We start from the raw sequence: 16,517 nt of genomic DNA on the forward strand, positions 1-16,517 counted from the left end.
AACCCTTCTTCCACAGCTGGGAAGTGTGGTGCTGGAGACAATCTGATTCAGGGTAGAAGGGACACTAAATACCCAGTGTAGTGTCCAAATATCCCCTGGTTGCCAATTTTAGCTCCTTAAAACCAGACAAAATTTCTCCCAACCTCCTCAGCAAACTGTCAAAACAAAACAAAAATCAGGATTCACGTTGCCCTTCACGCAGCCAAAGAGGAAAGGAACAGGGCTTCATGTATTTTGTCAGGTAACTTTCCATATCATCCTCTACCTCAAAAACCAAGTTTAATCTGGTTTAATTATCTCAAACAAAATTGAATTCTTCTGAACTTACCATTACTGGAATGTTTATTGTTGGAGAACTGAGATTTCTAAAGCCTAAAAAGTAAATGTAAAGGCTAAGTTTTGCCACCAGTAATGCAAGTTCTCAGCGATCTTGACCTCAGGGGTCATAAACTCAAGGCCTCAGAACAAAACACCTAACAGAAATTAGTGGGGTAGAACTAAGAAGCGGGAGGACAATGACAGAGAGAGAATGTTCCCTGGAAAAGGACCCAGAACAATTTCCAGTTCCTGTCTACTGTTAATACGCAAGAATGTAAACCTTGAGTCACCAGATCTTAGGTTTTAAAAAGAATCTGATGTGTTTTACAGCCCCTCTCTTAATGCTGACAATGAAAACAAAAAACCCACTGTGTGGGGCCAGATGAAAGGCATCAACAAAACTCAGTTGCTAAACTAAATGACCCTGATACCCATTTGTTCCAGCTCTAAATGCCGTCACCTTCATTATTAGCATTATTCATAAGAGAACACTTGACTTTCGAAGATCCCAACAAAGTGCTTACAGCATATTTTTAGTTTACAAGTAAAAGTTTCACCTGAAGATCCAAAGAAATACTTTCAAAGTGGCTAAACATAAAAGCTTTCATTTTCCTAAGATCAGGAAGCTTTGTAGCTACTCAAACCTAGCATTAAAATAATTAAGTACAGCTTGCTCATTTATAAAGCTATTTGGGACGCACACTGCTGCGTTACACATCTGTACTGTATAATGTAAGGTCCTAAGTCCACAGCACAATGAGTGTGGCAATTCCCATTTTTAATATGTATATGTATCACATCTAAAAGACAATAATTTGTGAATATCTTTATATCAACATAATTTTCATAAAAAAATATTCTGAGGATGCATGTTTGAATTAAATCATTAAAGCATTATTTATAATCATTACATACTGATTTTTTTTTACAAAAAAGGATGGTTACTTTCTTCTGTCCTCAGTTTTCTAAACTGACTGATATGTGAGTTTTTGCTGATTAAGTCTAATATCACCAAGCAAGCACTAAGGTAAAACTTCCTTTCTTTTGTCCAAAAACTAAAAAGGCAAAAAACAAAAACAAAATAACAAATGAGATCCTATTTATCAACTTGGGTTTCCCATAAATTCATTTCTGAAGAATGTTACACTTGCATTTTCAATCCAATAGTAGTTCCTTTACGTATTCTTAAAAACAAATAATTTTCTAACTGTAACCTTCTAAAAATGCAAAAGGTCAAAATCACACCTACCCATTAAACCTCAGGCCTAAGTACACACTTAGAAAACACCAACCTATTTCTGAATCTCCATGACTAACTCTACCCTACTTTTCATCACTGTGGAATTTGGTAATTAGCACTTGGGATTTCTGCATTTGTATTGAAATGTGCACTTAACCTATGTTTTTTAGTGATTTATAAAAAAAACTTGGACAAGCTCATAAAATGACTTGAGTAGCACTCCAAACACTAGGTTTGTTTCATGGAAATTTTCTAGAATTCACAGACTGTATTGCTCTGGGCCCTTGTGGAAGGTGTCTTAGAAGTGAAATTATAGGACATCCTGGGTAGACTGAAAGCAGTGGGCTAAAGATGGAACAGAACACACACCTTTCAAAGTCAACACTCTCAAATGCTGTTCCTTCAGTTTAGCAAGCACTGTGACAATCGTCCCCAGGCTTCTAGCTGAGGTGACTATCACTATAATTGTGACCTGTCTTCAAATAAAGAGCTCAAGGGAAGGGAGGGAAGGAGACAGGGAGGGAGGGAAAGAACCAGTATTAATCATGTGACTACAGTACATAATGGGGTATTTTAACTATTCACAATAGGTTATATAAAATGGGAAGTGTAAGCATGCTTATGCAAAGGTACATTCTTTTGTTCACTAAAAATGTTTTGAATTAACCTTAATTCTCAGTAAGATTAACAACTTTACCACCTGGCAACTAATTTGAAAACACAGCAAAGCTAGTTTCCTAATCTTAGAGCAAATAACACCGACTGAAACATGTGAGCATTACTGCTAAGTGCTAAGCACCCAAGTTGCCAAATTACATCACATCAGTTATGCTATTAATCATTTGTTAATTTAAAAAAAAAAAAAAGTTACTTAACTCCCCTGGGACTGAGTTTCCTCTATCTGCAAAATACCATTTATGTTTAAAAGGAGTTTGAATAAGACTCTGAAAGTTCTATTATCATGTTAACAAAAACGTTTTAAAAAGGGAGATATTAACAAAACATCCACATATGCATCAGCAGTTGAATTATTACCCTCATACCACCTTTAAAATCACCTGGAACACCAGGTATTGAAAACACCTAAATCAGTCTCATCAATTAGTCATTTACAAATAAAATCACTTTTAAATCAACATACTATCTCTAAAACTAAATCTTTCAGCATGTATTTTGAGAATGAGAGGTCTAATCACAGGTTAACATAAGAAATCTTTGTTTCAAAACCAGTGCATTTAACATGTGGCAGTCACAAGTCTCGTCACTGAAATTCGTTTTATTGTTGCTTCAGTGAAATTTAAGGTTCCCAAAGCCCCAAGTCCAACGCTTCTTCTTAGTTTTCCAGCAGCGGTGATGGTGACTTGTCTTCTTTTGGCCTGTTGAGTAGGAAGTGAACTATCTGCAGCAGAACATCATCATTAAAACCTTTCACATCATTGTCTTCGATGGCTTCATACAGAGGCATACTTTGTGTCCCCCAACATATATTTTTACGAGTGTTATTCTGATCAGCTTGTGCAGTCAGTGCCAGAGTATTTAACTGGTAGCAGAAAAAGGAAAAGTATTTTCCATCTGTGATCACGCCCTGAGAGACAAAAGGTCGAGTAACATCTGCTTCACTCCAGAATCCTAGAGAAGAAAGTTACACTGAAACTTGCACAATACATTTTACCCAAACAAAACATACACATTAGAGGATATGGAGTACCTGCTAAAACCTAGGTATTTACCAACCACTTTCCTAAAGATCTCATCAAAAAATAATTTCCCCCCATCTACTATCCCCAACTCATGACCCATCTTTTCAACAACTTCTGCCTTCAAGAGCTTTCAACCTTAACTCACTTCATGGAAGAGCAGCAAGCTGTACCTATGCAGACGTCCCTGCATCGGAATTAACTACATCGCTGCTCACCAACTTCAAATATGTTCAAAATTTCCCCACACCAGTAACATCTACTATCCAATAACCACAACAGCCACTTACTTTACCAAATCTACACAAAAAAAACCAAAAAACCCTTCAGAAAAAACTGCCTTTCTCAGGACTTCAACCATGGCCTTAAACAAATTCTGTGTCTTCCTTTTCACATTCAAAATTGGTTTTATGAGCTGCTGTCATTTCACTTAGCAAGTCTTACGTGGTAAGGGTCAGCCTTCAGTACTCAAATGTCCCAACTGCTTCTTATCCAGGCTGACTTGCTTTAATACTTTAAAACCCACTGCCAGGGCCACCCCGTAGCTTGATTTCCACACACTTATAACAGCCTTAATGGAGACAGTCAATAATGTTGTTAAAATATGGAATTAATTATACTGCAAAAGGTATTTTATCTTTCATGAATAAACAGTGCCATTCTAAGATCTTCAAGAAAGATTCCCCACTTATTTCTATTATAGAAATGCAAGTCAACAATTTTTAGTATAAGGTTAAAATATATACATAGAGGAAAAAGGTGAGCTTGGCAATAAATGAATCCTTATTAAAATTCCTCCTAGGTACTTACACAGAATTAAGCTGGGTACATAGCACACTACTTCAGGTTTGTAATAGAAGCCAAATTCCCCACAATGGGCTCTAGAAGTCCTGTGTGATGAGCCCTCTGGCTCCTCCCTTTCTCCAGCTGCCTTCATGGTCCTGAAACACTTTGAGTCTGCTCTGACCTCAGAGACTGACTTGCCCTTCCGTCTGCCTGCAAATATCTTGCTCCCAAGTTTACACTTAGGCTACAGCCTATCACCACTGCTTCTGTTCAATCATTTTTCTGGAGCCCTCCTCTGGATTATTATGTTTATGCAGGTTCTGCCCCACATCTCATTTATACCTGCACCCCATTAACCAGCCCACCCCTCACCCAGTAATGTTCTTCAAGGTATTACCACCGCCTAACATCACCTGCCTGTTAGCCTTCACTCTCCTCACTGTAACATAAGCTCTAAAGCCTGGGATCTGACACTTTATCTCCCAGGCCAACAGTGCTTGGTGCACAAAAGCATCCACTATTGACTGAACAAAACAACTCCTAATCCGCATCCTTCAAGTAAATTATAAAGTAGAGCTATGAGTGAATCTAAAATTCAATCCACCACAGCATGTCCTTTTCTGGCTTCAGAAAGCTGTTATCGTCTACAGAGCTGACTGAGCTGGCTATAGTCTCTGAAATGCTCGAGAGCACCATCAGAAAAATACACGTTCACACTACAGTGGTCCAAGTAAAAGGTGACGGAACTACCGAAGAGCCACTTGCCAATTGCAAATGTAAAATATTTAATTATGAATTTTAAAAACAAGTATGTTTTGTGGTAAGTTTTCAAAACGTTAAGATTCAACCTACATTTTAACCAAGGAAATAAACTATTAAATTTTTAAAATGTCACCTATCTTCCAACAACAATGCCACAGTTTTACCTTGATACATAGCTTGTGCTCCAGTCCAAGCAAAAAGGCTGGCAATAGCATTAGCTCTAAAAACAACTTCTATCTGATCAGCACAGTTTACTTTCAACAGTCTTTCCCTTTTTAACTTGTCTGGTAACAGGTGAAATTGGGTATGACCATAACAGTATGGATCTGCTGTCTTTGAGCCTGAAGAGCAAAAGAGAAACATGTGACATGAAATGACATATAGAGAACACCTGGAGCACCTGCCCTCAGTACCTGCTCTAAACCCATTCCTCTCCCCTATACATCATGTGAGCAGTATTCAAAATATGGAAACGGGAAGGTCAGTTTACTTATTTACTTATTGACTACATTAAAGTTACATTTCACAGGAAGTATAGTCTGCTACCTTCATCAAGCCGCTCACCATGACACAAGATAAGCCAAAACAATGTAAAATGAATTTAAATTTCCTATTGTTTCAGTTTTTTCAAACACATTAGTCACCATAAGGATACAAACACTTATTCACCAAAGGATACACACACTTCATGACTTTAAAAACTTACCTTATTATTTCATTTTACCATTATTTTTTAACCCTCACCCGAGGATATGTTTGTTTGGGGTTTTTTTTATTGATTTTTAGAGAAAGGAAGTGGGGGAGAGAGAGAGAAACCGGATGTGCGAGAAACATTTCAATCGGCTGCCTCCCATACCCTCGGTATGTGCCCTGACCTAGAACATTGGAACCTGCAACCTCTTGGTGCACAGAATGATGCTCCAATTAACTGAGCCACCCGGCCAGGGCAAAAACTTACTTTATTTCAATGTAATAATTACATACTTTGTTCCTAATTTTAAAAATATAATTGATTTTTAATCTACATTCTAAATAAAAAAAAATAAGGGCCAACATTTTATAAAATGCTGACATTCCTGACTTTAGTGATAAAGTCAAAAGTCCCCCATAATTCACTAAGACCACAGTGATAGAGAAAGGGGTGATAAAATAGGTCTGGAGAACTAGTTTAAGCTGCTTTCTTAGAATATTCCACAAGTCTTCAGCTAGGAATTAATAGCTGAAGAAAAAACAGCAAAAGAATAAACTACATAAGGGGAGATGTCAAGGCTTATTAATTTTATATTCCTAATTGTAGTCACACTGTGAGACAAACAGCAGACTTCCATAAAACGCCAATCCCTGCCTCAAGTCCAGTTCTGTACTTTTTACTTTTAGAAAAGAACACAAATTACTTTTTCTATATAATACATCAACAAAGCCTAACAAGTATAACTATTTTCTGAAGTTAGATATTGCTAATTCAGTAGAAACAAGTAAAAGTTTAAATGGTGAGTTGAAAGAGTATTTTCTTCCCAACTTTCAGGCATACTGCAACAACCTGAGACTATGAATTATGTTTCTTGTGGACTATCTAAACCTTTGGTCATCAAGAATTAATTATGCAAATTAATCAAGGCACCTGGGACACATTTATGGCACAATACATCAGAAGAGAAACTTACCGATAAATATGGTATTTTCATATTGTCGCTTGAATAAGGGAAGTTTATCTGGCTTACAATTCATAACAGGAATTTCTACAGGTACAGAATAATCCAGCGGCACAAACTTAAAAGAAAAAGTCACAGTGAATTCACAGCAACACTAGTATATATTTTACTCACATTCTTAATAGACTTAAAAATCTTAAAATGAGATGTTTTGCAAAATGATAACACTACTATCTAATGATGGGTGCAATCCAGCCAGCCAGCCACCTGTTCTTACAAATAGGTTTATGGTGAATGGCTGTTAGAACTGAGATAAACAGTTGCAACTGAGAGTTATGCCCCCAAAGCCTAAAGTATTTACTATATGGATTTTTAAAGAAAAAAATGTGTCAACCTGATATGGACACACAGATAACACTAAAATACACTTGTTTTCTCCAAAAGAACTGTAAATACATAAAATGACCAATTTATAACTGTAATAAAAGCCTTGATATGTGATTAGATAGTGTAGATACCGTAAATTACAAGCATAGCTATTATTAGTTTTTCATATTTTTATATTAAGGGGAAAAAAAAGATCTGTATGTTCCTCAAAACTGATGCCTTAACCTCACTTAAAATGATTACTTGACCTGGGGAATACATATACCACAGCAGGTTACAAAGCTGAAAAAGAATTTCAGACGAGTTGTATCTGAATGAAACTCAAAAGGCAGGTGATCCATCCAAAACCTTTTACCCTTCCAAGCCCTCTACCTGGCCTGCCTGACACCTCTGCATCAGATAACAGGTGCACAGGCAATCCTTACCTCAGGGAGTTGTTTGGCTATGCGGATCTGGTTGTGTGGCTTATCATTTATCTGGTATCTCAAAGCGTCAACTCGCCCTTTCCGATGGCCACGAGGAATAATTTCTTCACCACGCCACCAGTAGAAGTGAACTGGGCGTTTACAATCTGCCAAAAGGTATTTAAAACTTTCTTATCACTTAGATGAATTTGGTTATTATAACACCAATAATACAGAACTCAAAAATGATTTTGCCAATTAAAAATAGATCAAAATTACCCTCTGATGTAAGATAGTCTGGGTTAGTGATAATTTAAGTGATCATGACAAATACAAGGCTCAAATATTTATTTTCTACTTGAGTCAACACTGCATCGAACACTCTAACCAGTTTTCTCAATGACCAGAAGAACAAGAATATCATACACCAGAAATAAGAAGTTTATAGGAGTCAGAGCTGCCTTATGAATGACCAATTCAACCTTCCCAGGAACTCTGAAAGGTATGTTTAGCTGTCATCTCCATTTCACAGAAGAGGAACCTGAGTCTTGAGAAGGTTGTTTTCCTAGGCCATCAGTCAGGAGTCCAAGTCCCCGATGCTTCCCCCAGGACCACTTCCTTCCCAAGGGGGGGAAGCTAAGGCACAATGCAGCACGCAGCACACACATCTCCAGTAAGGGAACATCAACTCAATGAACATTCACTAAGATGCCTACTGGGTGGCAGACACAAGTGATGAACACGTCAGAAACACTGATTTTTAAAACTATCTATCCATTCATTATTTTTCACGTCTGCACCTAAGACAAGCTGCTGTTTACTGGGAACCCAGATGTCTGGGTCTGAATCCTGACCCCAAATTTACCAGCAACAGGCTCTTCTGTGTAGGGACCGTTTACATTTCTGTGCCTCAGGGATTTGGGGGTTTTTTTTGCTTTCATTTATAAAACCATGCTACCTACTGTAAACAGCTACTGTGAGGGTTAGTTGGCACCTGTAAAACTCAGAACAAGGCCAGGCCCACGGTGAGCTCTTAATAACGTACACAGTAGGCATCTTAATCAATGATGCCTTCCATCTTCACGATCCCATGGCAGGGCGCTCTCACCCTAACTCTCCTCTTGAAAGCGAGAGAGATTACGGTAAGAGAGGTTCACAAGTTGACCCGTGGTCGGGTAACTTTTTGGCGGAAGAGCCGAAAGGCAGCCCGGGTCCGCCCCACTGTCTGGGGGCCCCTCGTCTGAAAGGACGCTGCTCCGCCCCTTGAAGGGGCCGTCACCAGGCCGAGTGGGCCCCCGGGTCCCGCAGACCTGGGGTCCCACCCACGGCCGGACAGTGAGCTCGGTGGTGGCGCCCGGCCTCCAGGTTCCTAGCGCAGCAGCGACAGCTACTCCACCGCGCTGTCCCCAGCTAGGGGGCCAAGGGGGGGAAGGACTGTGACAAAGAAGCAAAGCGGGGGCAGGTCAGAGGCAGGGGGACTGTGACAAAGAAGCAGAGGGGGCAGGTCAGAGGGGGGGGAACTGTGACAAAGAAACAGGGGGCAGGTCAGAGGCGGGGGGACTGTGACAAAGAAACAGGGGGCAGGTCAGAGGCGGGGGGGGGCTGTGACAAAGAAACAGAGGGGGCAGATCGGGGGGGGGGACTGTGACGAAGCAAAGGGGGGCAGAGCAGAGGCGGCCCCCGCCCCGCCCCCCGCGCGGCGGCCCCGCGCTCACCCAGGGCGGCGGCGGCCAGCACCGGGTTGTGCGGGCTGAGCAGGCCCACGAGCGCGGCCACCAGCAGGTCGAGGAAGGGCGAGGCGCGGGCCTGCGGCTCCCGGCCCCGGCGGCGCAGGTACCAGTGCTCCTGCAGCAGGCAGTCGCGCGCGGCGGCGCGGAGCGTCGGCAGGTCCGGGCCGGGCGGCGGGGCCGCGGGCTGGGCGGGCGGCGGCAGGCCCGACAGGAACACGGTCTTGGTGAAGCCCTGGTACCAGCGGTCGGCGTTGAGCGCGAAGGTCTGCGGGTACACCACGTACTTGAGGAACTGCATCTTGGTGAGGATGCGCATCTTCTCGTCGGCGGTCGGCGCCGCGTGCACCGCCGCCTGCCAGCGCTCCACCCGCCGCTGCCGCGCCGCCTTGCTCTTGGCCGTCAGGGAGGCCACAATGGGCGGGTAGCGCGCGACGGGGGCCGCCGCGACCTCGGCGCCGCCGGGCGCCTCTGCAGCCCCGACGGCGACCTCGGCGGCCGAGTGCAGTGACCGCCCCGGGCCGCGGGGCACCAGCCGCCAGCACCTGCACGCCGCCATCTTTGCCCGCCGGCCCCGGCTGGAAGTCGCTTCCGGCACTTGGTCCCGGCTCCCTGGCCGGGAGGGCCAATCGGAAAGCGGAATCTGAGCCAGGCTCCGGGACGCCGGTTCTCAGTGGGCGCAAGAAACCTGCGTCACCCGGTCTTAGCCAATCGGATCGCTTCTCCCGCTGGAGCCTCGGTGGCTGAGTGGCGGGCCTCCTGGCCAATAGGCTCCCCGCAGCGTCTGGCGCGCGGCCGTGAGACCTTTAAACCGGAGAGCCCGCGGCCTAGACGCGCTCAGCCTTCCGTCCGCTAGTGTCGGTGTAAGGACGGGGCGGAGGCGCCTGAGGACCGCTGGACACTAGTTCTCGTGCTGCACCAGCTTCATTTGTAAAACAGCCTCTGTTGCCCGGCTGGTGGGCTCAGGGGTGGGGCGGGGACCGCGAGCCCGGAGGTCGCCTGGCTCCGGGTCAGGGCGCGTGCCCGGGGCGCGCTGGTCCCCAGCAGGGGGCGCGCAGGAGGCAGCCGGTGGGTGACTCGCATCACTCACGTTTCTCCCTTCTCTCTGAGATCAATAAAAACAGTTTTGTTTGGTAGGTTTTTAAAAAAAAAAAAGTAAAATACTTTTTTAAAAAACACACCTATTGGAATAGTAGGTAAGGTTTATTTTGTCCCAGCGCCCACTTAACCCTGGGCTCCCTGCTGGAGGAGTTGTCATTAGTGAATGGGGAGAATTCACCCGCTGCCAGGGTGCCGCTCTTTATCGTTTGCACCGCTCCATTCATGTTATGTTCTCGTCAGAGACTTGCTGGGTGTTGACTGTAAGGTGTCAGGCATAGAAATAAGTGACTATGACTCGTCCCTATGCTTGAGGCGCTCAGAGCACTGAAACGAGTTCGTAAATAACTGGAATGCAACATAGTAGGTGTTACCTTAGGAATACATACAAAATGGTGCACAAAGCGGTGTTTTTAGTTCTACCTGAGATTAGCCTCCCCATAGCTTCTCACCTATTCAATTTTGGTTCCTTGGGAGAACATGGATTGATTGTGGCAAATGCTCTTGGACCCCGGTGGCCACCCCACTGCTCCCCTTCTTCCCAACTGCAAGAGCCTTAGCTGTGTTCAGGGAGTTACCCTCAGTCTGCAAAGGTGGCACTTCCCCGGCCCGGGGTGGGTCCTGATTAGCCTGAGCCAGCTGTAGCACTTGGAGCCGCTTCTGAACCATGGCTCAGAAATGGGCCTGTGACCCAATCCTGGTCCGTGAACGCTGAAGGGGAACTTTCCCTGGGGCTTCAGGGAAAGATTGTTTGGTGGTTTTTTGTTTGTTTGTTTTTTTAAATAAAAGGAGACACCATCTTCCCCAGATGTTATAGTTACTGTATCTCCATATGATGTTTGAAATTGTTTTAGCATTTGCAACCAAGTGTGGAGACATCACAGAAATGCTAAGGGTGACAGAATGGAAAGACAGCCCTGGTTCCTTTACGATATTTTTATGTTGTTGAGTTAAACAACATGTAATAAAGGGTTAATTGACCAGGGTTGGGGTGTTCAAACCCTGAATATGAAAAAAAAAAAAAAAGGACTGGCCCTGGGTGTGGCTGGGGCATAACCTCTGAGCCCTTGGAATGGCCTCCTTGAGGAAGGTGTTTTTTGTATGACTGGGGTCTTGGGTCATGCAACGTCAGCTTTGACCTCTGGGAGGCTGGAGAATGAATAATGCCAGGAGAGCAGGGACTCTGTGTCTAAGTGACTGACCTCTAATTAAAACTCTAGACGTCAAGGCTCGGGTCAGCTTCCCTGAGTGCTGGCAACACTTCCTCACACATCATTGCTGAGAAAACTGAGCATCATCTGTACGACTGCATTGGGAGAAGACACCTGGGAGTTTGCACCTGTTTTCTCTTGGACTCCACTGTATGCACCTCTTCCTCTACTGATATTAATCTCTATCCTTTTACTATAGAAAAAAAAAAAAAAAAAAACAGCTGAAAGGGAATTGAGTATAAGCTTTTTTCAGTTCTGTGAGTCCTGGAAAATCAACCTAAGGGTGGCCTTGCCCAAGACTACAACCCCAAAGCATTTACTTCCATGGTCCTTACCAGAGTTAGGGTTGGGGCCTGGGAGACTTGGCAGACGTCTCAAATTCATCCTGAGTTCAGTCGATTCATACTGAGTTCCTACTGAGCTAACTCCAGTGCCTTCTCACATGCACCACCACTCAGCTACAGCCCCTCCTCTGTGGTTACCATCATTGAAACACAAGGTTACCACTTAACACTTACCCTGCTGGGTGTCATCTTATTCAAGTCAACTCTATCCAGGGTCCTTTTTAGGTCCCGATTCTGTTACCAAAATGCTTGCTATGATTCCTCCCTCACTATTTGCCGAAATATATGAAATGTCGCCATTCCTGATCACATCTTTATACCTGTCCCATAATGTACATTCCACATAATGTACATGCCACCAGAGCAGGAATCTTCTCTGTCTTGTTCGAAGCTATCTCCCTAGGACTAGAACAGGCGCTTGGATGAAGAAGATGTGGCACATATATATGATGGAATATTACTTGGCTGTAAAAAAAGAATGAAATCTTACCATTCATGACGAAACAGATGGACCTAGATGGTATTATGCTCAGTGAAGTAAGCCAGTCAGAGAAAGGCAAATACCAGATGATTTCACTTATATGTAGAATCTAAAGAACAAAAAACAAAACAGAAGTTGACTCATAGATACAGAGGTTGCCAGGTGGGAGGAGGTTTGGGAGAGTGGGTGAAAAAGGTGAAGGGGTTAAGAAATACAAGGTGATAGTTACAAAATAGTCACAAGATGTAAAATACAGCATAGGGAATATAGCCCCTATGGGAATATTGGGAATATAGAGAATATTGTAATAACTATGTATGCTGCCAGGTGGATACTAGGCTTATCTGGGGATCACTTCATAAATTACATATGACTAACCATTATCCTGTACACCTGAACCTCACATAAAATAATACTAAGTGCCAACAGTAATTGAAAAATTAGAAAAAAAGAATTTGAAAAAATTTTTAAAAAGTACATATTTCTGTAGTCAATGAATGAGAAGACACTTTGATCTCTAGGTGAATTTCTTTTAAACACATACATAAACCCTAATAATAATAATATAATAAGCCTTCAACATACATGTGCCACCAGGCTACCTGTTGCCTACAACTAGCTAGGAGAAAGCCTAGGAACTGAATGTATTAAAGACTTATTTTGGTGGCGGTGAGGTAAGAAAGAGGGAAGCCGTTGGAAGTGTGGGAAACAGTCCGTGGAGGAAAGGTCTGGTTGGAAAACACAGCAGAAACCTCTCATTTTTTTGGTGGCCACATAAGCATGCTGCACTCCTGAGCAGAGGAGGGAGAGAAGAGGCCTTGGGCCAGCACCCTGAGCCAAGCGCCTCCAGTACAAACCTAATGGGAGCCAGAAGCTCAGTAATCAACATAAATGGTATCCTATGACACATCTGAAAAGTCAAAGTTAATGCAAAAAGCTGATGAACAAAATATCAAAATTAAAGACAGGATCAGCAGAAGCACATACCTGCTCACAGCTCAGAAGTGAGCCCCACCCGCACCTCCCCCGGGCCACGCCTAGGATTCCTCCTTAAATATGACGAGTGAGTTCTCTCCACCCTGTTCTCTCTGCAATGCTTCTGGTCCTTTCTCTCCAACAAGGACTTCTTAGGGGATATTAATGAATTTGAATATACCTTTTGGATATAGAACCAGGTTTCTATACGGCTTAGTGTCCTGCCAAACTGATTATATTCCCGATTCTACTCCAAACATGGAGCTATGTATTTTCTTACTTCTCTGTCATTGAAATACGAACATGCTTGTGATATGAATTATCTGAAATGCAAACATATATTTCAAATGTGCTTTCAGCTGACACAGCACAGGTTCCCCGACCCATGCACATGGCAGTGATCTGTTACATTTGAACATATGGCCGCATTTGACATTTCAAATGTGTTTCGCAAGTGAAGTCATCACGCAGGTTTATGGAAACTTGTCTGCAACATGCCATAGGAGAAGAACAACGATTTTCCTCTCATTACTCATTAGGTTTCCTTTTAACTCACGTCAATATAAGTTGGCCTAAAAGTTATTTTTTTCTGAAATAACTCAAGTCGTTAAAATAGCCTCCAGTGACTTATAAATAGGCATCGAAGTATGGTATTCACAATGAGAAAAGAAATTGTTACCACCTTTCTGGAGAGTACTTTGGTGATACAGTTCAGCCTTCTAAAATGCCCATGCTGTCCATTCCCGAGGAAATAACTCATGTTCAGTCAAAGAAAGTGACTCGATATAATTTTAGAAATTAAAAAATATGTATACAAAGTGTAAGACCGTCAATGGGTCCACTGACCCCTCTCCCAGGAGAAAGGTGTAGTGTTGCCCAGGTCAAGGTGGCAGCCCCTCTAGGGCGGCTTGTCTGTGACTCCTTCACAGAGCTTCCCGGCCTTCTTCCAAGAACAGTTTCCAAAACAAGAGCAGATGGATAGAAACAGAGCCAAAAGGGAGGGTTCCTAGAAAGGAGGGTGGAAAGGGTGAAGAATATAGTCAGTGATACAGTGATGGGTTTGCACGGGGACAGACGATGACTAGAATAAGTGGGGTGATCACATCGTAAGGCATAGAAATGTCCAATCACTATATCGTACACCTGAAACTAATATAACCAATATAAGATTGTATACCAACCATAATTAAATAACTTTTTTTTTTTCAATTTTAAAGTTTTAAAAAAATCTTTAAACTTTTCAAAGTTAGTGTACCTCTGTGCCTTCTTTTACCCTCTGCCTCGTCTCCCCTTTCCTCGGGCTCAATTTTATAGTCATCCTGTGGGAGGAAAAACAGCCTGGACACATTCAGGACTCTGAACACTGCTTAGTCCAGTGCGTGAGGCAGAGAAATGGCATCGGGGAAAGTGAGAGCGGGGACAGGGAAAGACGTCGGGAACAACTGGCGGACGCTTGGTGGCATAATCGTGCCCCATTTGTGATAGCTGGGAGCAAACATAACAGCAAACATTTGTAACAGCAAAAAGCGCACACACAATATCTAATAAGAGGGGACTGGTTAAATAAGTTATAGCACCTTTAAATTAAAAATGAATTTAAAACCATATATTAGAAATGAATCTGAAACCATTAAAACAAAATTTATAAAACAGTAAATTGTTTTTCCCTAGACTAATAAATCATTTTCTCCTGGACTACAGGCAGCTGAGGCCAACGGTGGTGACGCTCCTGTAATAACTGAATTTCTGGGTTTCCTGAAAGCAGCCTCCTGCCTCTGTTTCCTGCATGAAAACTTTCTGCTCTGCGTTTCTAGGCTGAACTCTGACTCTTACAAGGTGGTCGAGGGAGGAGCCAAGTGGAGAAATTTGGATTTGCTGGCGGCAATCTAGATGCTTCTAATTTTTTCCAGCAAGGGAATAGGAAGTCAGTGGGGACCCACAGAGGGGGTGTGACGTCAGGAGGAGATGGGACGTTAAGGTTAATAGGCCGAGTGATTAGCACGATGCACCGGGGGATCCAGTGTGGACAGGAGGAAGGTCCGTTCACACACACCTACGTGAGCACACGTGTAGGCACACACAGTGGCAACCCTCGACACTCTCACGTCTAGTTCTGTGCATTATTAAGTAAGTATTAATATCCCTCAAATGCTTTTTGTACAATGAATTTAAACTTTAATGTAATAAAAAAGAGAATAAACTTCAATCTCTAGTTCAAAACATGCATGTCAAAGATCCTTAGAATGTATAGCACATAGAAGTCTATGAGAATCGGTCTATTCAAGGACCTAAATGACCTAAATTACATGTATATTGGGTACATCGGGGAATGTCATGTCTGCAGTGACGTTGTGTGAAAAGAGAGGTAGACGTTTTATGACCGTGACCTTTAGGTGCTTGGAGAACAATAGGAATGAAACCTCTGGTGGTGATTCACCTACGTGTAGGTTAGAAAGATGACACTGACCCCAGTGACCCATGTGCTCTGATCCCAGAAGCCCCTCTTTCTCAGATTAGCAGATAAGTGTGCTCACTGCAGTCAGATGCCTTGGTAAAGGCCGTGATTTTAGTAGTTTCAGCTTTGCCATCTTGGGCAGGTCACTTGCACTCCCTGTGTCCCCTTAATTCATCATAAAAATAATAACGTATCTACTTAACAAACATGTTATCTTTACATGGCGTGATATCTACTTCAAAGTGCTTGGAAGAGCGACAGGCACACGGTGAGCGTTCACCAGTTTTCGCTGCTGCGGTGACCGTCTAGCATCAGTGAGATTCAGGAGAGGGGCCAGGAGATCAAGCGGTCCGTCCACCCTCGCGAGATAACAGATGCTGTTTTTCCCGATTCTGCCCTCAGCCCCTATGACTCCAACACCCACACAATATTCATTTCATGTTTGTGGGGAGTTTTCATTCCTAACACCCCCAACATATGCCTCTTAGCATCAAGGGGAGAATATGCTGCGGGGCAGTGATAAGCATTGTGTGGTCCTCACACTGGCGCAATCGGCGTCATCTGGGAACTAGTGAGAATGTAAATTTGGAGGCCAAGCCTTAGATTTACTGAAATCAGAAACTGCGGGGGGGCGCAATCCATATTATAACAAGTCCTCTAGGGCATTCTGATGCTTGCCAAAGCTGGAGGACCGGCGCTCTAGCTCTGGGGTATCATTCTGGGTTATGGCTGGAGAAACAATTCACCCCACATGGTACAGATGAAGATATTGTCATCCCCAGACTACTCGCACAGGCGTGGGCAGGGCCCGGAGAGCGAGGGATGGTGAAACAGCGGGGGCTGGGGGAGACGTGCCCCCTCCAGGCCTGAAGGGCGACGGGAAGGCGCACCCCCAGAGCCAGCGAGACCTGCAGCCTGAAGGGCACCGCCTCACAGGGGCTGCCACCACCCCCAATCCAGGTGCGAAAAGGGGGACACCA

The 16,517-nt window shown here is 43.6% G+C and overlaps 1 protein-coding gene and 2 long non-coding RNA genes across 4 annotated transcripts in view; all 3 read right to left on the reverse strand.

Moving 5' to 3' along the window:
- Positions 1-324: 324 nt before the first annotated feature.
- MRPS30 (mitochondrial ribosomal protein S30) lies at positions 325-9,547 on the reverse strand. Its single transcript, XM_087815268.1, has 5 exons — positions 8,962-9,547; positions 7,268-7,413; positions 6,468-6,573; positions 4,968-5,144; positions 325-3,187 (listed from the first exon to the last, which is right to left on the reverse strand). Exons 1-5 carry the CDS (start codon positions 9,530-9,532, stop codon positions 2,892-2,894), a joined length of 1,296 nt encoding a protein of 431 aa, XP_087671394.1. The 5' UTR covers positions 9,533-9,547; the 3' UTR covers positions 325-2,891.
- A 616-nt stretch (positions 9,548-10,163) lies between these two features.
- Positions 10,164-11,841, reverse strand: LOC107526279 (uncharacterized). Its single transcript, XR_001602143.2, has 2 exons — positions 11,618-11,841; positions 10,164-10,398 (listed from the first exon to the last, which is right to left on the reverse strand). It is a non-coding gene; the product is annotated as an uncharacterized LOC107526279 (long non-coding RNA).
- A 127-nt stretch (positions 11,842-11,968) lies between these two features.
- LOC107526260 (uncharacterized) overlaps positions 11,969-16,517 on the reverse strand; it is a 92,309-nt gene continuing 87,760 nt past the window's right edge. The window contains exons 2-4 of one of the 2 annotated variants that reach the window (XR_001602138.2): positions 13,765-14,088; positions 12,117-12,216; positions 11,969-12,031 (exon numbers count right to left, since the gene is read on the reverse strand). This is a non-coding gene — a long non-coding RNA (uncharacterized LOC107526260). The remainder of the gene's footprint in view (positions 12,032-12,116; positions 12,217-13,764; positions 14,089-16,517) is intronic. The other variant, XR_015714206.1, reaches the window with a different exon arrangement.

This window comes from Miniopterus natalensis, chromosome 3, assembly GCF_054644295.1.
Source record: "Miniopterus natalensis isolate mMinNat1 chromosome 3, mMinNat1.hap1, whole genome shotgun sequence".
NCBI lineage: Eukaryota > Metazoa > Chordata > Mammalia > Chiroptera > Miniopteridae > Miniopterus > Miniopterus natalensis.